Here is a 23,639-nt window from a genome sequence, read left to right on the forward strand (position 1 = left end):
TATAACTTCTATAATCTATATTCCACAAATAAACAAAAAATTATATTATTTGGCTTTTGAATTATTTTTATGGGATACAAAGTAAATGGGGGTTGTTTGGGAGATCTTCAGAAGGGAAAAGTTAGTAGTGAGTGGAGAGGTGTTAGCATCAACATATTGGAATCCACCAAACGCATTTGGAGCAAGCAAAAGACTGTAGGGAGTGGGGGCGTAGTGATAGAAATATAAATGAAGAAGTGAAATTGTTCTAAGTGAATTCTATCCAAATATGAAAGTGTCACAATGAAAGCCTCATCATGTTATAAATTTATGCCAACTCAAAATAAAAATAACATAGTACTGAGTTTTTGAAAAACTTGAAAACTTGTATGGATAATTAATTCATGAATATACGTCTCTCCGAAACCAGAGTCAACTTCAAGTCTCATTCTTAAATAATGTAGACAACTTTTAGACTTCTCCTTGGATTGAAAGGCAAATATCCTAAAGTCAAATACCAGTCATGAGTAACAACTGAACAGATATTTATAAAAGAGAAGCAATCTCTTGACAAGTCCAAATTGAGAACAATTGTTGCATAATAGCTAATAAATATATTCAACATTAGAGAAAATGATTGGAAAATGCAAGCTATCTAGCATAGAATAATGAAAATGATTTCCATTTATTTGAAGGACTTTTGAAGAGGAAAACATTTGGGTTTTTATGAAGTTAAATTAACTTTCCTTTCCTCAAAACTTTCTTAAGTGCCATGGATACCTCTTTGTTGCGCAAGCTGTAGATGAGGGGGTTCAACATGGGCGTGAGGATGGTGTAGAAAGCTGATACCATCTTGTCCTGATCTGGGGTATGGCTAGAGGCTGGTCGCATGTACATGAACATGGCAGCACCATAGTAGAGTCCAACCACAGACAGATGGGAGGAACAGGTAGTGAATGCTTTGCGGCGACTTTCCCCAGAGCTCATGTGGATGACAGCCTGGAGAACACGGGAGTAAGAAATGATGACAACTGAAACTGGAAAGACCAGCATCACCACACAGCAGATGAATAGCAGCTGTTCAAACGCAGATGTGTCTGTGCAGGATAGAGGCAAAAGGGCAGCAACATCACAGAAAAAGTGGTGGATTTCCAAAGAGCTGCAGTAAGAAAATGACAGGGCAAAAGCAAGAACAAGGATGCCATCAAGAGAACCCAGGGTCCAAGAAGCGATAGTCATGAGCACACAGAGTTTCTGGTTCATGAGGATGGTGTACCTAAGAGGATGACAGATAGCTACGTAACGATCATAAGCCATGACAGCCAATAGGAAGCATTCAGCTCCAAGTAGGCTGACATAGAAGAATATCTGGGTGCCACAGGCTGCCAGCGAGATGGAATTGTGGCCAGATAGGTAGTTGAAGGCCATCTTGGGCACAGTGGTGGAGATGAGCATGAGATCCATGAAGGAGAGTTGACTGAGGAGGAAGTACATGGGAGTGCGGAGCTGTCTGTCCAGGTAGATGAGGAGAACCATGACCAGATTCCCCAGGAGGGCTACTGTGAAGATGCCCAGGACCAGGGAGAAGAGGAAGGTGTGGGTTGGGCTGTGATTGAAGATCCCCAGCAGGATAAAGATGGAGTTGAAACTCTGATTTCTCCACAACATCCTGGGTATATCTGCTTATCTAGAAGTTTCAAATAAAGAGTATAAAATGTATTATTTCAGTTTCTAGCACATATTCGGGCAAGGGGCTCTACTGGGCAGTTAAAAAATGATCAGTATGACATTCTCACCGAACTTTAATCCAAATAAGGCATGTGATTCATCAGAGTTTTTATGTGTTTTTCTTCATTCCCCCTACCTGAAGTCTAACTCCAGTAAGCTATTCTTTGCAGGACTGAAGTTATTGAGAGCTTTTACCTGTATAGCACATATACTCATGTAACTGTAACCCCTCCATACACCATTTTTACAATGAAAAATGTACAAAAAAGAGCTAAGAGAGAAAATAATTGACTTTTTAAAAATAAATTTTACAACAATATCTTGTGACTAGACTTTTTATCTCCCTTTGGTTGAAAACGTCTCCAGTTTGGTAGTTGCCGCAAGAGCAAAATTTCTGTTCTTGATTTTTACTTTACATCTTATTCTAGGCTCAGTGAAAACAGGCCAATGGACTGTCTTCCTGGAGACAATGTGTATAATTGAATTTAGAGAAGAAATAAACATCTTATTTATAACATTTCTCTGTCAAACTAGGACAGAATTTTGTCATATATCTATGAACATCTAATATTAAAACAATCTTGTCCAGGGGACAAGAGAATTGCTGTCCTTTTGAGAATAATTTTCATTTTTCCAATTTAATAAGGGGAGGGAAATTGAAGCTGTTTCTTATTTATTTCCTAGATTATTATGTATGTTTGAGAAATTGATTTTTCTTGATAGAGGAAAATATTAGATTGGAATAAACATCTCAAAGTAAAAAATGATGCTTCCTATCTTTAATGTATTGTGTTGAGGACAGACACTTTTTCACTATTGTAAGTGAATGAATGTCTGTGCTAAACAGTTGGAGCAAAGGTAGGGGAACCCAGGATGCATTTGTGTGTGCTTTTTCACAGAACTCTAGAAAATAAACCTGAACTTAGACACTAATTCAGTTCATATATTATACCTACTTCAATCTTGAGTCTAATGAAGTGAAGATCAAAGAACTATTTTGTACTATTTTTAATGTAGAATGTTATAAAAAATGATAATGCATTGAGAAGAAAATTCTTCAACACATCAATTTCTGAAATCCCCTTTGCACAATTACTCAAGGACAAAGGAAAGAGAAGAAAATCAGATGTTCAACATATGGTGACTGCACAGATAATATCTTCAGTCATGGATCCCTTAGAGAGAATACCTGCATACAGAATAAAATACAGGTTAGGAACATTGGGTGGAAAATTTTTGTTGGAAATGTAATCAACAATCAATTCTTTGTAAAACGTAACCAGTTGCTGTCTACAATGCATAGTTTTACTATGCCTGTAAAACATCACAATACCTAAACATTTCCCAAACTAAATATGCTACATTTTGGAACGATATAACATCAGCAAGTCATACACATCTTATGTTTATGAATATAACAGTACATATCTAAGAGTTATAATCTCACTCAAGATTGTCAAAATAACCAGTATTTTCTAAATTTTTATACCAGGGTCTCACTCTGTATAACTTATTTGTCTGAAACTCACAACTGCTGCTTCCAAAGTGCTGGGGTAACACATTTATCAACATGACTCTGCTGTTTCTACCATTTTTTGAACAGCATTATGAGTCACAGTGCCATCTTCATTTAAAAATTGTCACACAGTTATAAATAGTTCGATTGTCCCATATGTTTTTATGTTGATTACTTGTGGAAATTTAAGGAGAATATCAAGGAAGATGATAAAAGGAATTTAAGAACAGAAGTTACTGAATGGAAAATTAAGTTTACAGAAGTGGTAAGCTGTGAACTCCAAGACATGGACACCGGAGGTTTTCCTTTGCTGTCGTTGTTTTTAGTGTATTATTTGTTTTTTTGGTTTCTTTTGTATGTTCTTCTCTAGTATATATGATTATTTGAATTAGGGAAGAGAAGGAGAACAACAGAATGGGGAGACAAAAGGCAAGGGAGGAACCAATGTAACAGCGACATACACAAGGCAAAACGTTGGTAATGATCTGTACAGCATGGTGGGGGTTGGAAGAAGGAAACTAGGAGAAAAAAAATGAGGGAAGGCTAACAAGTTTGACAAGAAATGTACTTATTACCTTGCTTATTTAACTGTAACCCCTCTGCACATTACCTTGACAATAAAAAATTAGGTAATAACAAAGTATTGAGTACAGAAAAGCTGACACAATTAGAGCTCTTGGACTATCACTGGATTTTGGAGAAGAAAAATATAAATCATGAAGCTATATGACCGAACAGGGTATGGGAAAGCGTGTAGTACATGGAGTTCGGCCCTTCCCTAGCTTTATAATTTTGACCAAAATGGAGATCCACTTACTTCAACCTTAGTTTTTCATGACTTCATCTTGATATCATTGATTTCCAGAATTTTATTAAGAAGTGTATTTGACGAATAATTAGAAATGTAAATAAATAAAGCTATTCACTATGTTGTTGCAAGGTGAAATTATCACTTATCCGGTAATTTGTAACCTAAAACTTTACATTAGACAGATTTGAAGATTTTTCAAGTTGAGAAATTCTCAATTCCATTTTAAAGTGGTAAAAGTGCTACTGCATATGTGATTGTTTCTGTGATGTTATTTTGAGATATAGATGTAATATATACATCATATATAAAAAGATATTTGTTTATCATAAGTGATTTAATAACTAATTCAACAAAATAATTTTATTAGTAAAGATAACTTGCCTCTTTTTTCTCCTTTTCATTTTGAAGGATTTAAGATTTGAAAAGAGCTTCAGCATTCACTAGATGTTATGCCCAAGATTAGTCTATGCAAATCATCTCCAATATTCAGGCTGAAAAATCTTCATACTTGTACAACCATGTACCATACTCTAAAATCCTTTTCATGGGTCTTACCTTTTTCTACACCCTCCCCAATCATATACAATAAGCAGAAATGATAAATTTTTGAAGAAGGGTGACAGACTTGCTCTACTCACATGATGCGGGTAATTCACCAAAGAAACCCTTGGTTCTTGGTTCTCTGGAAAATGCCACTCACTCTCTGACTTTAAACCACATTACAACATTTCCTGCTGTGTTATGTAGAGAATAAAGGGCTTCTTAGCCAGAAGGATCCACACTTCTGAAGATCATTCCATCTTTATGGTATAATGGACTTTAGATCCTTCCCTCCACAGAGACTGCAGTCCCTCAGCTTCAATTACCAAATGTTGTTCTGTCTTTCAGAACCTCTCATAGGAAACAACATTTGCATGATCCCCAGACTCTGGTTGTTTCTGCTTATATAATTTTTATCTTTTATCTGCTCTAAAAGTATAATTTATGATTGTTTAAGTTTTAGAACATAAATATTGTTCATTATGAAGACAAATAAAATAGTATAGGAATATTTTTTGCAAAGTAAACTGAGAACTGAATGTATCAACTTGTCCTTTCCTGTCAATACTTAGACCTCTTCTCCATATGTCATATCAGATGCTTAGGCTGAAGTAACTATGGATATACTCACAAAAAATAAGTGTAGTTGAACATAAGTATAACAGTTAACATGGGTACAAAGACTTAAAAGTGCTTTTTCTGTTTGCTGTAACCTTACTAATTTTCTGTAAATTCACTATGGTAATTACGAAAACCCATCTTCAGATCTAGTTTTCCATTTTCTTTCTCCAAAACCTTTCATTTGCCTAAAGGAATGGCATTTCCTAAAAGTATGGACCAGTATCAGTATGCTCCTTTATAATGAGTCCCTTCATGAATGTGAGACCAAACATTCCTGAAGAGGCTTTGTGACTTGCATTTTAACTGATTGGTGTTATTTCTCACAGATAGTCTGATCTTTTTAAATCCACCACCCTATATGTGTTTTCCTCGTTGGATTCTCATCCTCTCACTGTCCTACAAGGATCTTTCCCTGACTGGATTTGGGTTAAGTGTGTCCACTGTACAGTCACACAACCCATGTGAAAACATTTAAAACATACACCTGGCTTTTGACTGTGTTTTTGCTCCTATTTCATTTACATCATTAAAAATAGCTGCAGTCACTATGGAGCACTTGGAATCTAAGTAATTCTGGTTGCTTATAAAGCAAATTTATAAATAATTAATAAGAATTTAACAAAATCTGATTAACGAAAGAGCTAAAATTTCTGAATAATTTCATTGTGTTGAGTTCGTATAACAGCTTTTAGTTTCAAAGCCTATTTGTAATATATATTTGTTTTATACTAGAGAATTTTTTTCCTTTACCCAATATAACATTACGTTTCTAACTAGGCATTGAGCCTTAACTGAGGATATATTTTGCGATATGCTTTGCCTTATTCACCGCATACATAGTATATTGTTATATCCTTATGGAATATTATGATCTAGTAATATTCCTTTGATAATTTGTATTGAACCCTCAGTCCTTTCCTGTACATAATACAGGGAATAATTGATTGCACATGGTACATTGAATGTTCATGTGATTTACTCCACATGTAAAAAACTAAGCTAAGGAGAAATAGACACAGAGAAAAGGAAAGTTATCAATGAGAATGCAATTTTTGTTTATAGTTCATTTTCCACTTAGTATACACCACCAGGTTTATGCAACAAATTTCCTGAGAGGATAGCGGAAGTAAACATCTGATGGTACACATCAGTCTCTAGTCCAGGTGTTATCCACCAAGGTGAATTCACATATTCAGAAAAATTAATACATCTCTGGTTTCCTTGAGAAAATTAGTGTCACCATTACAGATGTAAAAAATGCAAGCAGAACATTAGTAACCCACACCTGTAATACTAAATACTCGGGAGACTGTGATTCAAAGCGTTAGTGTGAGTAGAAAATTATATGAGAATCCATTTTCAACTAACCAGCGAAGTGCTAGACTAGAAGTGTGGTTTAAGTGGTAAAGCACACCAATAAGCAAGTCAAGTGATGGTAGTGGACCTATGAGATTAAGCCAATACCAGTGAAAAGAAAAGGAAAGAGGACATAGAGGAAGAGGAGGAGGAGGAGGAGAGGAGTAAAAGGAGAAAGAGGAGGAAGAGGGAGCAAGATTCAAGTTAGTGATAATTGTAACACACCACTTACTTAGTTTGTGAATTTCAGCTGAACTAACATTAATATATACTGCATTAGGATGGTTAAATCCAATTAGACCTGCTGTCTCAGATGTCTTTGTTTCAATCATAGACCTGTTTCATAGACTTTGTTTCAATTTTTCTGCTTTTTGCCATAATATTATCCGAGGAAATATTTATTGTCTTTATATTCCTTAACTTGTTATACTGAGCAATGTGTCTAATGTTTTGATGCTGATTTGTCCTGTCATGCAGGATATAGCCAAAACTTCAAAACTTCAAATGCTACTGTATTACTGTTTCAAATAAACACATGACAATAACTCCACAAAATTTGAAGACTGAGCAAATTTGAAAGACTAAGAGCCTAAAAGAGCCTAAAAGATAATGTTGTCTGTCCTCTAAAATGAAAACAAAAGTAATATGGAAATAAGAAAGGGTAAAGCTCTAGTTTTCACAGACATAATCAGACTTCACAGTTTTTTTTTACATGATGAATGTCCAGAAAGCTTTGAAAGTAGAGTAAAGTAAGGGTGAGAGTGAAGTTTCAGGATCTCTGAAGTGTAAATGTTGCCATTGGTTATTTTTGTGGGTCCACGTGAAAGATGCTGCTTTCACACAGACAGTTTTCTCCATGTTAAAACAGAAATCTAACATTTTAGAGTACAGTAGAAGCAGTGTCTGATTTACAGTCAGGTTTCATTCACTGTTTTCTTAAATAAGATTCAAAACAGATAGATAGATAGATAGATAGATAGATAGATAGATAGATATTGTAATGGTGATGTACAGAGGGGTTAGTTATATAAGACATAAGTCAGGTAATGAGTACATTCTTTTTTTGAGAAGTGTCACCCTTTCCTTCACTCACTTCCAGTTTTTTCCTCTCATTCATTCATAACTGAAATGCTCTTTGAATTAAATTTAAACTTCAAGAGAAAATAGGTGAAGCCTCTGAGAAGAGGGGAAATGGCAATTTTATTTTGGGGAACTTGTTCCAATTTTTCTATTACCTTTTATTTCATTTTTATAGCATTCAGACATTTAAAAAGTCATTAGGGGAGGGTATGAGATTTAGCATAAACAACCCACTAAAGAGCAAAGACAAAATGAAATTTAGCTCTAAACAGATAGACCATTACTGCGTTTGTATTCAGTGGGCTTTGTAAATTTTTAGTCAAAAACCATCAAAAACTAGATTTACTCAATAATCTGAAATTTGACTTCTAGAGTCTTTCATGGTAATTCACAGAAGCTAGCTCTAGTCATTGAGGAAAGTGCCTGAGTTTTGAGACTGGCCAAAAGGATCATTTCATGGTTAGGAAGCTTTACATACATTTTATAAGTACAAAGAAAAAATATGAAAGAGGAAAAGGAGAGTGGTGGACAATATCTTATTTTCAAGAGAAAATGTCAACAAGCATTTTTTCTATGCTTTCTACATAAACTTAAAATTCATTTGGAACAACCTTTCAATAATGACCACACCTGGGCTGGGAAGTTGGCTCAGTGGTAGAGCGCTTGCCTTGCATGCTTGAGGCCCTGGTTTCAATTCCTCAGCACCACATAAACAGAAAAAAAAAAGGCAGAAGTGGCACTGTGGCTCAAGTGGTAGAGTGCTAGCCTTAAGCTGAAGAGCTCAGGGACAGTGCCCAAGCCCAGAGTTCAGGCCCCATGACCTGACCCAAAAAAAAAGAAAAAAAATAATGACCATACCTCTAATGGTTAGAACTTTGTCTAGTATATGTGTGTGTGTTTGTTTGTGTATGTGTGTGTGAATGAGTGAATGAAGGTGGGTTGGATTTGGTTTGAGGTCTGACAAGCTGTTCAGGCTTCTGAATAGGAAGGCCTATGTGTTTGTAGGGCAACATTCTTTCATCAAGTGTCTGCACACTAGTGTACTACTTAATAGTAGTATGCATGGCTCTAAAGTGGTTTCTGCAGTGAATATGTCCCATACATATATGTCTAGGTGTGTGTGTGTGTGCGTGTGTGTGTATGTGTGTGTATGAGAGAGAGAGAGAAGAGAGAAAGATAGCATTTCTTTAATATAAATTAATGAACTGGTTTATATATGCATATATATTCATTGTACTTCTTGAATTGTTGTCTTCTATGTTAATATATAATGACCATTTTTTGTTTCTTCTAATTATAGAGTATAATTCATATTCAATAATTGTCTACCCTTTCACTTCTGATCTATGTGCCTTTGTGCCTGTGAAGTATATTTTTTAATGTAAATAAGTCAGTTTATTTCTTTTGATAAGAGTTAAGAACGTTTACATTTAAATTTACTATTTAGAAGATTTTTTAAAATCTGATTTTATAATGGTCATTTCCATGTTGACAAGTGTTATTTGTTCTTTTTTTTTTCATCATTAAAGGGAAATTCATCCTCTTCCCTCAGCAGCATTTGTTTTAGCAGTCTGAGGAGGTGAGACCAGAAGAGTTCTGTGGTTTGGGAACTTGCATACCCAGCACCTTTAAAACTGGTCCAGAACTCCATTATAGCAAATAGACAGAAAAGTCTGTTTACAAGTTCCCCTCTTTGCTCCTGAGGGATTGTGACTCCTAATCTCAGTTCTTTCCTGACTTGCTTTCTTATGGTGTCAAGTGTGGATTTGCTCCCAATCAGGAGTTGTTCTAAGCAGTCTGGTGTTATTTGTTAGTGGTAACATTCAAAGAAGCAGTTCCTAAAATAATTCTCTTTAAGGGAGAAGGATAAACATAAATACTATATACTATTTAATTGCTTATGTTTGGCTCTGCACCATTTCAGTGAGTTCTGAAAGAAAATATAAATTATCCTCAAGGAGTCTCTGGGGGTGTGAAAGCAAGAGCATCTAACTGTCATGTCCACTACCTTACACAAGAAGCCTAGTTCTTCTTCCTTGTAATGGAAGGAATATTTTATTTTTTTCAATTTTTTATTGGTATTGTAAAGGTAAGTAGAGGGATTGTAATTGCACAACAGATAATGAGCTTATTTCATTTGAACACTATCATCTCTTCCTTGTTTTCTCCCAGTTTTTCCCTCCATCCTCCTCAAGTATCTACATAGTGTCTAGTGTCTAGTGATGAGTATTTTTTTACCCTTTGTCCCACCATTTCTGTGCTCCTCCTTACCCTTCCCCAAACAGATAAGCTTACATATAAGACCAAAGATACAAAAATCAAAAACAGCAACAAATAAGGGGAAAACAGAATGACAATAACAAAAAATGACACTGGTAGGCCTTTTATTTTCTTTTTGTGAGTCTTATATTTTATATTTTCCCCTTTTGTTGCTGTTTATGATTTCTGTATCTTTTGTCTTGTATGTAACATTATCTAACTTGGGAAGGGGAGGAGGAAGCACAGAAAGAGTGGGACAAAAAGTGAACTAAGGGATGGGAAGTGGCTCAGTGGTAGAGCGCTTGCCTTGCATGCATGAGGCCCTGCGTTTAATTCCTTAGCACCACATAAGCAGAAAAAGCTGGAAGTGGCGCTGTGGCTCAAGTGGTAGAGCGCTAGCCTTGAGATGAAGAGCTGAGGGACAGCACCCAGGCCCAGAGTTCAGGCCCCACAACTGGACCCCCCCCAAAAAAAGCGAACTAATTCAGCAGTAATACTCATTTGACACTACGTAGGAACTGTACTATAGGATTTGGGGAGGAGGTGGTCAGGAGAGATAAAATTGGGAGAAAATGAAAGAAAGGTGACAGTGTCGAAAATGAAATGTACACAATGCCTGACTTACGTAACTGTAACCCCTCTGTACAGCACCTTTACAATCAAAATATAAAAAAGAAAAATAACTCACTTGCATTTCTTGGAGTTCATTGCAATAAACATCTTCTTTTATTATTTATTCATTTATTTTTTTGTCGATCGTGGGTCCTGAACTCTGGGCCTGGGCGCTGTCCCTCAGCTCTTCAGCTCAGGGCTAGCGCTCTACCACTTGAGCCACAGCACCACTTCTGGCTTTTTTCTGCTTATGTGGTGCTGAGGAGTCAAATCTAGGACTTCATGCGTGCAAGAAAGTCACTCCACCACTGAGCCACCTTGCCAGCCCATAAACATCATTTTCTATGATCATATGTACATACATAGCTTTGTGATCCTGTCATACGAATATCCTCCTTTGGTTTCATCATGTGAATGTTTAGAGTCCTGTCTTATTTATCATGTCCAAGTGTATTTTTTTTGTTTTTTACCATCCAGTGTGTTTACTTATAGAATTATAGGCATATTCTATATACAGTAAATGAGGAAACCCATGCAACCTATGTTTCTTTGAATGTGGCTTACTTCACTTAATATGATTTTTTCCAAGTCTTTCATTTTCGTAAATTTTTTTATCTTGCTTCCCAACTCAACTCGTGTTTCTAACTGTAACGGCATTTGCTCCCCATAACATGGCTCCAAATTTCTGTCATAGATGTCTAATCAGTCAAAGCAGTGCTAATTCTGACCTAACTCCCATCTGCTCTCTTGTGAGGAGTTTTCTTAAGGCTACTGGAAAAACTGCTAGTCACTGCCAATATCCAGCTCTGGTTTATGGTGGAGTTCCCACATAGCTCTGGTGTGGGCCAATTACCAAGTATTCCCTAGTGTTCTGGATTCTTTAAGTCATGCCAAACCATCAGTTTCTCCTTTGTTCTATTCTGGTTTGTGACTTCACAACCTCATAGACGCTCTGATTTCTGACTGTTTTTTGCTTCTGAATTGCTGGGAGGCTGAAAAGTGCTGTTTTTTCGAATCCAAAATGAGCAGAGCTGTGGTTCTAATTCTGTATTCTTGTTTCAGAACCTTGGTTTTCAAAGTATAACTTGTTTTTCCACAAGAATCACTTCCAAATATTTCCTATTACTGAATAAATAGCAATGTTACAGCAGTGGAGAAAGATCTAGAATGAAGTAAAAAGCACATCTTTCTTTAGTTTTTTCTGCTTTAGTGTTAACCAGAAGGGACACAAAAGTAGTAGTAGCTTAGAAGGGTCCTGTGAGGTCATTTCCGCAATCACTTAAGAACTTGAAAATTACAGCATCAAAAATTCTACAAAAATAGCCAATCATTTGTTCATGGGATGATTAGGTTTCTGAAAACAATTCTGTGACATAATTCTTCAGGTATAATTTTCAGGAAATTTTCATCATACAAAGAAGGCATTGGTGATTTTTATTTCAAGATACAACCTTTCATCAAGAGAATGTGTTCTTCCTTTTAGGTTTTCTATTGAGAAGACAAGGAGAAGTAAATACTCTAGTGAGCTTATTTAATAATTGATAGGGGAAATAGAATCTTAATGAAATTTCTGTCTTCCTGAAGCATGAACTCTGAATTTACTACTTTAAATATTATTGAATACTGATCAATAAAGTTACCTGATATAACCCAAGTAGAATTCCTAACAACAATATAAAGCATTTGCCCTGAAAAAAGGGTTATCTAATCTTCCCCAGTCATTTCAAACAAAATCATATAAAGAAGAGTGATTATGTTATACAAATCATTGATCTACACATTTGCTTTTCCCATTCAATTATGTATTATTATTTGGAGTCACACATACTAATATATGAATGCCATGTTAAAACATTAGTTTATGAAAGCAGAGAGAATAGGTGGAGTTAGTATATTAAGAAATTAAAATATGTTGCCTAATTTTCACATTTGTGAAGGTAAAGATAAATGTCACCATTTACTACTGTTATTTATGAAACAACTCTTCCTGAGTGTTATTTAATAATGCAGAGTCAACTTATATTTTGTCTTTAGAGTTTCAAATATCTCTTTATGTGTTATTTCCTCTTATTATTTGTGTGAAATGGACAAAATGGTTAAAAATCAGCCAGTTCTATAAAAAGTTCAAGAATCCAGAAGGTTTTTTGGGGGGTGGGGTGTCCAGTCTTGAGGCCTGAAGTCTGGGCCTGGGCACTGTCTCTCAGCTCTTCAGCTCAAGGTTAGCACTCTACCACTTGAGCCACAGCACCACTTCTGACTTTTTTTTCTGCTTATGTGGTGCTGAAGAATCAAACCCAGGGCCTTATGCATGCAAGGCAAGCGCTCTACCACTGAGCCACCTTCCCAGCCCAAGAATCCATCAGTTTAGAAAACTATCTTAGGGAGTTCTAGATCACATTTCCAGACAGCGTAGTGAAAGGAAATATTCATTTGTAACAACAGAAAGTTTGTCTGAGGGAGAGGCAGGCATACTGCAGCTGACTATTTTCAAAAGTCTCTCCTTTCTCACCCACAGAACTATAATCAATCTCCCTCTCTGTCTCTGTCTCCCACTGTCTCTCTGTCTCTATCTCTGTCTCTCTCTGTCCACCTCCTTCCCCTACATCTGCTTTAGACTATGACTGATCCTGAAATCCTTCCCCAAATAATGATGATTTCACTCAAATAGCACACAATCAGTTTATCTTTCTTGGCCATTTTAAGGATTGTATCTCATTCACATTTGTGTTCATGTCTGGACTATTTATAATAGGTCAGAAGTGAAAGCAAGCACAGATGTTCATCAGTAAATGAGTGGATAAAGTAATGTAGTCTTTACATACAAAAGAATGCTATTCAGCCGTAAGTAGAGAGGACTTCTGTCACATTCACAACATTGGGCATTGTGCTAAATATAATAAGCAAGTCACAAAAGACAAAAACTGTTTGAAGCAAGTTATATGAAATTCCTAACTTAGTGAAGGTTGTGAAAAAATGGAGTAGCGATTACCAGAGATAGAAAGGAGATATATAAAGACTAAGTTTTTAACGATGAAAATTTTCTGGAAACCTTTATTACAAGTATGAATATGCTTATCAATACATGTTATGTTTTAATGCTTATTTCCCCTACGTTCTGTTTTATTTGTTGGATTACATTTAGGCCCTCTTAGTATAAGTCAATTTGGTTACTTATTAAAAGACTATTCATTTCCCATTTTAGGTGCAAAAATAGACATTCAGACTTTATGACAATGGCTTAATTTTCTACTTTATCCCTTAGTTTATGCACACATTATAAGATAATTTCATAGAATATATTAGGTGGTCAATTAACACCAATTGAACATAGTAGAATGACCCCATTTAGATAATATGCAGCATTCAGTCAGTGGAAAGATTTACAACCTAAGGCAACTGCCATTAGTAGAGATGTGTTTAGCTTAGAGTCTGGTCCAGAACCACAATTTCACATTCTTAATGATTGATATAGCTTATTGGCTTCTGGGATAAATTTTGATTATAGCTGTAGATATGAATGCTTATTTTATCAAGTATACAACATATTATAATGTTTCTGCATACCCATAGTTTCTAGAAAAAATTGGAGAAAGTAGGTAATTGCCCAATCTATAGCTAAATTAGTTCTGCTGCATTTTAACACAGAACAGTTTCTAACCACAACTCTCCAACAGCATTTAGTCTGACTCCTTCCAAACCTCTAAAATATTTTTCATGATTTTCTCAGTATTATATTATGAGAGATTATGTATTAATGAGAATTATTGCATCCAGATGCACAAATGATACTGGTGTCCATGTAAGTATCTTAATTAGTTCAGTTTTTAACAGTGCTCTCCTGAGTTCCTCCTGGGACTCTAGCCACCTGTAGATGTTTAGAATTGTTTCCCTAAAACAAGTTTTGGAACAGTGCAGGACTGTTGCATAATGATATAAACAAGAAGCAGAGAACTTCAGATATCATGCTGAAGTCTATAAAGAAACACTGATTTTAATTTGAGTTTAATTTGCAAATTTGACTGATCTGCATTTAATCAGTGTGTGGCTGAAAATACTGCTAAAGGAAGTTTCTATTTTCAGTTTGGACATAGTGAGTATGATTTCTTATTAATATTGGTGTTACAATGCTGGTGAAGATGATCTGTTAGCTTCTTTTGTTTGATTTTGTATGTTTGATACTTTCAACTGATTGTCTAGATTATTTGCGACAGCAAACAGAATCAGTTGAAAACAAACTATCCATAGATGCTGGCAATTCATCCAGTTTAACATTTAAGTAAGAAATTAGTCAAACTAATGAGTTTTATAAAGTTGAGTGATACATGCATTGTAAAGACATATGCAAGCTTGTGGGTGAGTGGGTAAGTACTAGCACAAGTCCCATCCTTTCAAAGACTGGGATTTTATGGCCTCAAAGTTACCCACCAATTAGATTTTATAGTAACTACCAATTTAAAAACACTTTAAAGAATAAAATAATTTATTGATTCTACACAAATCTCTGAGCAGTATAAGCAAAGGTATAAGATATAGGCAACTATCAAAAACACTGGTTTTTTCATGCCTGTAATCCTAAGTACTCCAGAAACTGAGATTCACAGGATTGTGTTTCAAGACCAGCTCAGGACAAAATGTTTCTAAGACTCCATCTCCAAAATAACCAGGCAAAAGCATTGCTGGAGACAGGACAGTAGCACAAGGCCCTGACTTAAAACCTCTGTGGTTCAAGATTTAGGCTACCAAGATAGACCCTGGGAAGGAAAATTACAATAACATAGGAAAATAGTAAAATATAAATACAAGAGAAAACAAATAGTATATTATACATGAATTTAATTGAGTTTCATTGTATGATCATCTTCATAGCAAATAAAATGTTCAAAATGAGTATATAATGTCTGTTCACTTTGCAGTCACTTGAAGGTACTCATGAACTGAAACTGATTAAGGAATGATAATTTCTCAAATGATTGAAAATGGAAATAAATATGCAAATTAGTGACTGCATGAGTAATTTATTGGAAACTTCAATCAAGGCATTTTCTGCCTAAAGTTTACAAATGTATAATCATTACCTTCATTTTTTTACACAAAGACCTATATATAGTCCACCTTTACTGTTATTGAGAAACATGCAGTCTATTTAGTGGCTGTGGGAGAAGACCTAGTAATTAGATTATTTTGAATATATGTTCAAATATATAACGTCACTTTGATAAAAACTTTAAGTTTTTATAGAGAAAGACACATTTGTTTCATCTGGGTCTTTTTTTTTGGTTAGTGGAATTTGGAATTTACCTAATTTTTAATTTGCCATTGCTAAATAAAGGAGGTAGGGTTTTATACTTGCCATTTGGTCAATATGAGATAAGTATACTTTCTAAGCAAATACCAACCAAACCATATTATTGATAATTACTGTTTCCCCTAAATATCAACCATATCAATTCTGTAATAATTTTAGACATATCTGTACAAAGTCACCACCTAGTCATATATAACTAGCATGTTGAAGATTATTATAGATCTATACATGGTTTTGGCAAAAGCTAAGTAAAATTTCCTTGTTCAAAATATTTTGAACTTAAAATATGCTACTTTACCATGCAGAGCCAAGTTCCATGAAGTATATTTATTTCATAAATTAGAAAAATTTGAAAAATCTAGCTATGTAATATATTTAAGAGCATTATGCAAAAGTAGCTGTTTAGTGATAGTGAATGCATATTTCAAATTTTATGTGTTTCTACAAATATGAATTCTTTATAGAGTTGGTTGCATATTAGAAATTTTGTTTTAAAAGAAGACTGTATTTCTTAGATCTAGCATACTCAAAATGAAAACGTTTTTTGGGGCGGGGGGACTGGAAATGTGGCTTATTGATAGAGTGCTTGCATAGTAGGCATGAAGCCTTGAGTTCAGTTCCTCACTAGCACATAAATAAAAAAGCCGGAAGTGGCTCTGTGATTCAAGTGGTAGAAAGCTAGCCTTGAGCGAAAGAAGCTCATGGACAGTGACCAGGCCCTGAGTTCAAGCCCAGGACTGACAAAAGAAAAAAAAAAGAAAAAATGAAGTTTTTGTGTACATGCTGATTACAACACATAATAATGAAATATGATTGAAGTCTAGATAGTCTAGCACTTTTTTAAGAAAAAGGAGCTGCATACAATATGAATGGGATCCCCATACTAATCATTCAACTGGGATAAATTTCAGTAACTTTTTAAAATTTCAATGACTTTTCAGCTCCTTAACTAAAGGAAAACGAGGGTATAAAATATATACATCAATATGAATATATACAAAGGTATACACAGAAATATGAAAGGAATAAATTATTACTAACTCATCATCATAAAATTATGAATAACAGAGACATTTCAAGAACATTTCTTGAGGCCTGGAGGTTTCTAAAGTTGAAATGTCACCTACTAACACCTAGAGCCTATAACTGATAGTCAACAATTGTTCCTGGCTCAAGAACAACAACAAAAACAACAACAATAACAACAACAACAGCAGGTGAACTCCTGTTTCAATGTATATTTATGAAAGGACTTAGGGTAAATTGATAGAGAGTGGTCTCAGTGATTACCAGGCTAGGAAGTTGATTCATGATTGACAATAAACAACTAAGTAAATAAATGAACAATTTCACACCGTTACAGAAACTAGCACTTGAACTAAATAACTAGAAAATGTCATACTTGTATTCATTGTAAATCATCAAGATTGCACCTCTACTCAAAACACCTTGAGAAACAATGTAAAACAAAAAATGTTTTATTTCAGTTGTAATCCTAACAGTATAATATTGTAGTAATGAGTAGTAATAGTTTCCAAATTCTATGCCTGGTCTGACATAGATAAACATTAATAATATTTTAGTGGTGTTGTAATTTCTGCAGTATTATAGAATGAAGATAAAGTATACATGAATAACTGTATCTGTCCATTGAAAAAAGTTGCATAAGCAACAGCAGCAACATTAGTAACTGAGCATCTATTCAATTTCAATAAAGTATCACATAGCCTAATGGAAAGCACTGAAAATATATCCAAACCATGATTACATATTAGACTTAATCAAAGCCCAATACTGTAATAGTTATGAATTTTCTTTCCATAATGTGACTCTTTCTGAGTCCAGGATTTCTCTCCCCATTCCTAGGTATATGCTGGATCACTCAGACGTGCCCAATTCCACTACAATGATGGAGTTTCTCCTCATGGAATTTTCTGATGTGCGGAATCTCCAAATTTTGCATGCCATATCCTTCTCTCTGATTTATTTGGCCACTTTAATAGGAAACATCTTCATTGTTATTGTTACCATCTTTGACAAAGGGCTTCACATTCCCATGTATTTCTTCCTCAGAAATCTATCTATCTTGGATGCATGCTACATTTCTGTTACAGTCCCTAACTCCTGCATTAATTCTTTGCTTGGCAGCAGCACCATTTCAAAGACCGGATGTGTAGCTCAAGTCTTTTTAGTAGTATTTTTTGTATATGTGGAACTTCTCTTCCTCACCATCATGGCTCGGGATCGCTATGTGGCCATCTGCCAGCCCCTCCACTACCCTGTCATCATGAACCCTCGAATATGCACCCAGATGACATTGGCCTCTCTGTTCAGTGGACTTGTTTACGCAAGTGTGCACACAGCCAATACGTTCTTGCTGCCCTTCTGCAGATCCAATGTGATCCACCAGTTCTTCTGTGACATTCCATCGCTGCTGAAGCTCTCTTGCTCTGACACAATCATAAATGAGATCACGATTGTTGTCTCTGCTCTGGGAATTGGTGGTGGCTGTTTCATTTTTATCATAGGGTCTTATATTCAAATCTTTTCTACTGTGTTCAAGTTTCCAAGTGGAGCAGACAGGAAAAAGGCCTTTTCTACCTGTATTCCTCACATTCTTGTGGTGTCAGTCTTCCTTAGCTCAGGCTTTTATGTGTACCTGAGGCCATCTGTAATATCAGCAACCACCTTGGATATGGTCCTGTCAGTGTTTTATTCTGTAATCCCTCCCCTTTTCAATCCTATTATCTACAGTCTTAGAAATGAACAAATAAAAGGTGCCATGAGAAAAATCATGGCAAGAATGTTCTATCCAGGTAATGTATTCAAAATTAAAAAGGGTTGTCCTAAGCTATTTAATGATATTCACCTTTTTGGCAATACACTGAAATAATTATTTAGGATTATTGCATATTGTTTGTGCAAAATTAATAAACCATCCATACATATCTTAAACATTTTCCTTTCTGATGCTTTTGGATAATTTAAATATATGTTGAGCAAAATGACTGGTGTTATAAGGAAAAAAGACCTAGTGATATGTGATAACAATTCCCACATAAGTGTCAGTCTTAATGTGCTGGAAGGCAGGCCAGTGGTAAAACACTGATACAACAATCTCTTCCAAGCACTGAAGAAAATCAGTCCTAAAAGGCCTAAATTTTTATCTTTAGAGGAATTTTATGTTTGGACCCTTTTCCATATATATGTATTCAAGTCCTGATACGTTACAATTTAAACAGTCTTAGTTAATTTTCAGAGGCAAAATTTACTGCTATGTTAAAAAAAAGGATTAAAACTTAGTCATTTATGAATTCAAAATCAAGCATAAAACAAAAGATTCTTGAGTACTGTAAAATATACATTATGAGGATAAACATAATTAGAAACATATTATGCAGCTTCTTTTCCATAGCAAGGAAAACCACTGACATTCTAATCATAAGACCAAGATTTGCTTTAAAATGCATTTAAGTGTTTTGCGGATATATTTCCTCACTTTTATATTTTAAAAATTATTTCCAAGTCAATTAAAGGAATATACGTTTTCTCTTCCCACTTAGCATATTTAATTTTATGTATTTATTACAGCCTTTCAGGAGTTAAAAGCACTTAAGACTAAAGCACTTACGGCTTGAATGTGATGGTCAGTAATCACAGAAATAAAGCTTATTTTAACTGTGAATAATATCAGCCTATTTCTATACCTGGAAATTTATGTGTGATCATAAGTCTAATATGTTATTTGTGGAATACAACAAGGATCTGCTTAGAATTTACAATATCTGAGAAACATAGATGTTGTAAAGGTGTATGTTCCAGATGATGTAATTTTGACAGCGATCAAAAAATAGGAATCTTTATATTGAAACATAATTTTAAAGATTTACTCAAAATAAGGCATGTTAGAAAAGAGTGAGAAGCTAAAGCCAGTGAAAAGCCAAGACCAAATTTACCTAAGACAAATTCAGTAGCTTTATGAGTTATTTCGTAACTATGGTTATAAACTTAGGTAGCACTTCACATTCCTTCTCATTGTATTTCCATATCTGCTGTGAATAAGAAAATAAATAATAAGAAAAATGAAGAAAATAAGAAAAATGAAGAGAAAAGGAAGAAAAACTTTAAAAAGAACACACACACACACACACACACACATATAATTATTTTGCTTGTCCTGGGACTTGAACTCAGGGCCTGGATGCTGTCTCTGAGGCTCTTTGCGCTCAAGGCTAGTGCTCTACCACTTGAGCCACTTCGTTATTTGAGTGGTTAATTGAAGATACATACTTGTCTCAGGAGGACTTTTCTGTCCAGGCTGGCTTGGAACCATTATCCTCACATTTCAGTTTCCTGAGTAGCTAAAATTACAGGTATGAGGCATTGGCATCCAGGTTCTATGAGTATTTTTTAAAACAATTGAAGAATAAAATTTTGAAAATAAGAGTTAATACCAATATAAAATATGTATTGAAAAATAATACCTGTGTATATCATGCATATACATATGTCACATATATTGGTACACATATATGATATATGTGAGGTCTCTGTCACATATGATATATAAATTATATATATATATATATATACACACACTATAGTATCAATAAAAATAAAAATAAAAATGATAAAAAAAATCTTCCGTAAAATTTCAAATGTAAGGGCCAGGCACTGGTGGCTCATGCCTGTAATCCTAGCTACTCAGCAGGCTGAGATCTGAGGATCGTGGTTCAAAGTTAGCCCAGCTAGGAAAGTCCAAGAAACTCTTATCTTCAATAAACCACCAGAAAACCGGAAGTGGCGCTATAGCTCAAGTGGTAGAGCACTAGCCTTGAGCTGAAAAACTAAGGGACAGCACTTAGGCCCAGAGTTCAAGCCCCACGACCAACCCCTCCCCCCAAAAAATAATATTTCAAATATAAGTCTTGTCCCATCCTACAGGTGTCTCATTTCTGTAATTCTAGCTACTCAAGAGGCTGAGATCTGAAGATATCAGTTCAAAGCCATCCTGCACAGGAAAGTCCATGAGACTAATCTCCATTGAACTACTCAGAAAAAGCTGGAAGAGGCACTGTGGCCCAAATGGTAAAGCACTAGCCTTGAGCAAATTAGCTCAAGGACAGTGCCAGGGCCAAGTTCAAGTCCCAGGACTAGCAAAAAAAAAGTCAAAGGAACAGGTAATAGATTCTAATTTGATATAAAATTGAGTATGAAATGTATTTCCACATACAGGTTGGCTTCGTAGGTAAGATCACCCTAGTTCTGTCTGCTTCTGCTAGTCATCTGTGTTCACAGTTTATTGCGCCACTAAGTCACATCCTCACATCTGTGAAGGTAAGAGAATAGCCAGTCTCCTAAAAAGTTCAAAAAAGAGAGAAAAACAAAACAAAACCATGAAGCACAATGAATGTTCAGAGTCTCCTGTCAGATTCTAAATGTTTGTAGTTCATGCAATAATTATGATCATTTCTATATGCACAAACCTTTCCAAGCCTTAAAATGAACCACATTGTGGTAAGAATTGAGCCAAGTCATTTCAGTACATCATTTCATCAGTAGTGTAGCTTCACATTGTTGATGATAATGTCCCTTTATTTAATAAATGAATTATACGAGCTGAGACATACCATGGAAATTTGTCAGGAGTTTCAGTTGGGAAATGGACACAGATTGCTTCCATTATTTATTACCTTACAAATTTACTCATTTATAAAAACTTTTGTCTTTCAAGCACTCATTTTTACATTCTTACTGACACTGTTATTCATCATATATAAGCCTTCCAAAGAGAAGGTGACAATCACTCTAATGAAGGTAAGGATTAGATAAACTTTGCTTGAAATATGAAATTCATCACACTGTTCTCAGGACAGCACTACCATTTGAGCCACAACTCCACTTCTGACTGTTTAATTTTAGTGATTAACTGGAGATAAGAGTCTGGTGGACTTTCCCGCCAGGACTGAAGTTGAACTTTGATCCTCAGATCTAGGTCCAGATGACAGGATTATAGGATTGTATGAGTGAACCACTGATGCCTGTCTTTCTTTCTTTCTTTTTCTTTCTTTCTTTCTTTCTTTCTTTCTTTCTTTCTTTCTTCCTTCCTTTCTTTCTTTCTTTCTTCCTTTCTCTTTTTCTTTCTTGTCAGTCCTGGGACCTGAACTCTGGGCCTGGGCACTGTCCCTCAGCTCTTCAGCTCAAGGCTAGCACTCTACCACTTGAGCCACAGCACAACTTCCGGCTTTTTCTGTTTATGTGGTGCTGAGTATTCGAACCCAGGGCCTCATGCATGCAAGGCAAGCACTTTACCACTGAGCCACCTTCCCAGGCCTCTTTCTTTCTTTTTTGTCAACAGGTGTGAGTCACCAGCGTCTAACTTGCAACACATTTTTGTTGTTGTTGTTGATTGTGGGGCCTGAACTCTGGGCCTAGGCACTGTCTCTGAGCTCTTCAGCTCAAGGTTAGTGCTCTACCACTTGAGCCACAGTTCCACTTCCAGCTTTTTCTGATTATGTGGTGCTGAGGAATCAACCCAGCACCTCATGCATGCAAGGCAAGCACTCTACCACTGAGCCACCTTCCCAGCCCCCTTGTTTACCTCTACACTTTGGTTGAAAGAATTTTATATGTTATGTAGAGTGAATATTAGGCAATTTAATGAAAATAAATATTGAAAAATGTCATTGGCTTTTCAGAATTTATGAATCTCATGGCTTTTAGTATCATTGCAAAACAAGAAGCTACCCTCGACCTTTGAGGTAAATGTAGTTCCAGCTGGACTTTATACTTCTTTTTTTTATCCTTATTTAAGCCTTTTATTATTTCCTTACCCTCCCCAAATTACAAAAATATATTTATGAGATGCAGGGCACTGGAATCAAATACAGTGAAAACAGGAAGGAGAACAAAAAAAAATCATAGTACATTATAAATACGTTATAAACAATAGCAAGAAAGGAAAAACCACTGTGTCTCTCTCTTGGGGTTCCTTTTGCTTAACATCATCTTATATGGTCATATGTACATAGCTTTTGACCTTTCCTGCTTTGGACTTTATACTTCTTAAGAAAACTTCTTTCCTTTCTATAATCGGTCAATGAAGTCCATACTTCACATTTAAAAATTATTTGTTAACAAAAGCTGAATTGAAAAAAAATCAATTCAATTCAACTTAAACTTTTTTTAAATTTTAATATATATTTTTATTGTAGAGATACTGTACGGAGGATTACAGTTACATGAGTAAGGTAATGAGTACATTTCCTATCTAGCATTGTACCCCCTCCTTTGCCTTTCCCCTACTATACCTTCCCTCCCCACTTCTCCAACTCCTCCCTCCCCCTCCCCAAAGTTGTAAAGTTTATTTTCAACAGTGTTGTTGTGCCCAGATAAGGATCCCCAAAGACCACCAAGGAGATGCAATTCCAATGCCAGCATAGGAGTCGTTTATTGCAAGCTGGAGCCTGTACTCAAAACCATACCAATGCAGTGGGTTAGAGTTGAGAGCCTTAACTTCCAGTTTAGCAGGGTTTTTATTGTGGTTACAGCAAGGGTAGTGGATTTCCAACTCAGTGGTTACATGATTAGTTAACATTTAGTAAGTAACGATCTTACTGGCTAAAATGTCTGGCTAAGCAGCTAAGCAGCAAAATATGTTAACTATGCTATCTTTTTTTTTCTTTTTTTTTAAATTTTTTTTATTTTATTTGTGAACATACTGTACAGAGGAGTTACAATTACATGGGCAGGATAATGCGTACATTTCTTACCAAGCATTGCAGCCTCCTCCTTTGTTTACCCTTCACATCCCTTCCCAGCCTCCCCCCTCC

The 23,639-nt window shown here is 35.5% G+C and overlaps 2 protein-coding genes across 2 annotated transcripts; one reads left to right on the top strand and one right to left on the bottom strand.

Annotated features, from left to right (window-relative positions):
• Window positions 1-711: 711 nt before the first annotated feature.
• Window positions 712-1,647, bottom strand: LOC105985202 (olfactory receptor 2M4). The gene has a single exon (XM_013015624.1). It carries the CDS (start codon window positions 1,645-1,647, stop codon window positions 712-714), a length of 936 nt encoding a protein of 311 aa, XP_012871078.1.
• A 16,030-nt stretch (window positions 1,648-17,677) lies between these two features.
• Window positions 17,678-18,700, top strand: LOC105985043 (olfactory receptor 14C36). Its single transcript, XM_013015456.1, has one exon. The coding sequence runs from the start codon at window positions 17,678-17,680 to the stop codon at window positions 18,698-18,700; it is 1,023 nt and encodes a 340-aa protein (XP_012870910.1).
• Window positions 18,701-23,639: the final 4,939 nt, after the last annotated feature.

Source organism: Dipodomys ordii, unplaced genomic scaffold (genome assembly GCF_000151885.1).
Source record: "Dipodomys ordii isolate 6190 unplaced genomic scaffold, Dord_2.0 Scaffold27, whole genome shotgun sequence".
In the NCBI taxonomy this organism is placed as follows: Eukaryota; Metazoa; Chordata; class Mammalia; order Rodentia; family Heteromyidae; genus Dipodomys; species Dipodomys ordii.

Excerpts from the sequence above, each read along its gene's own strand:
- LOC105985202 (XM_013015624.1), bottom strand. The coding sequence starts at position 1,647 with ATGTTGTGGAGAAATCAGAGTTTCAACTCCATCTTTATCCTGCTGGGG.
- LOC105985043 (XM_013015456.1), top strand. The coding sequence starts at position 17,678 with ATGCTGGATCACTCAGACGTGCCCAATTCCACTACAATGATGGAGTTT.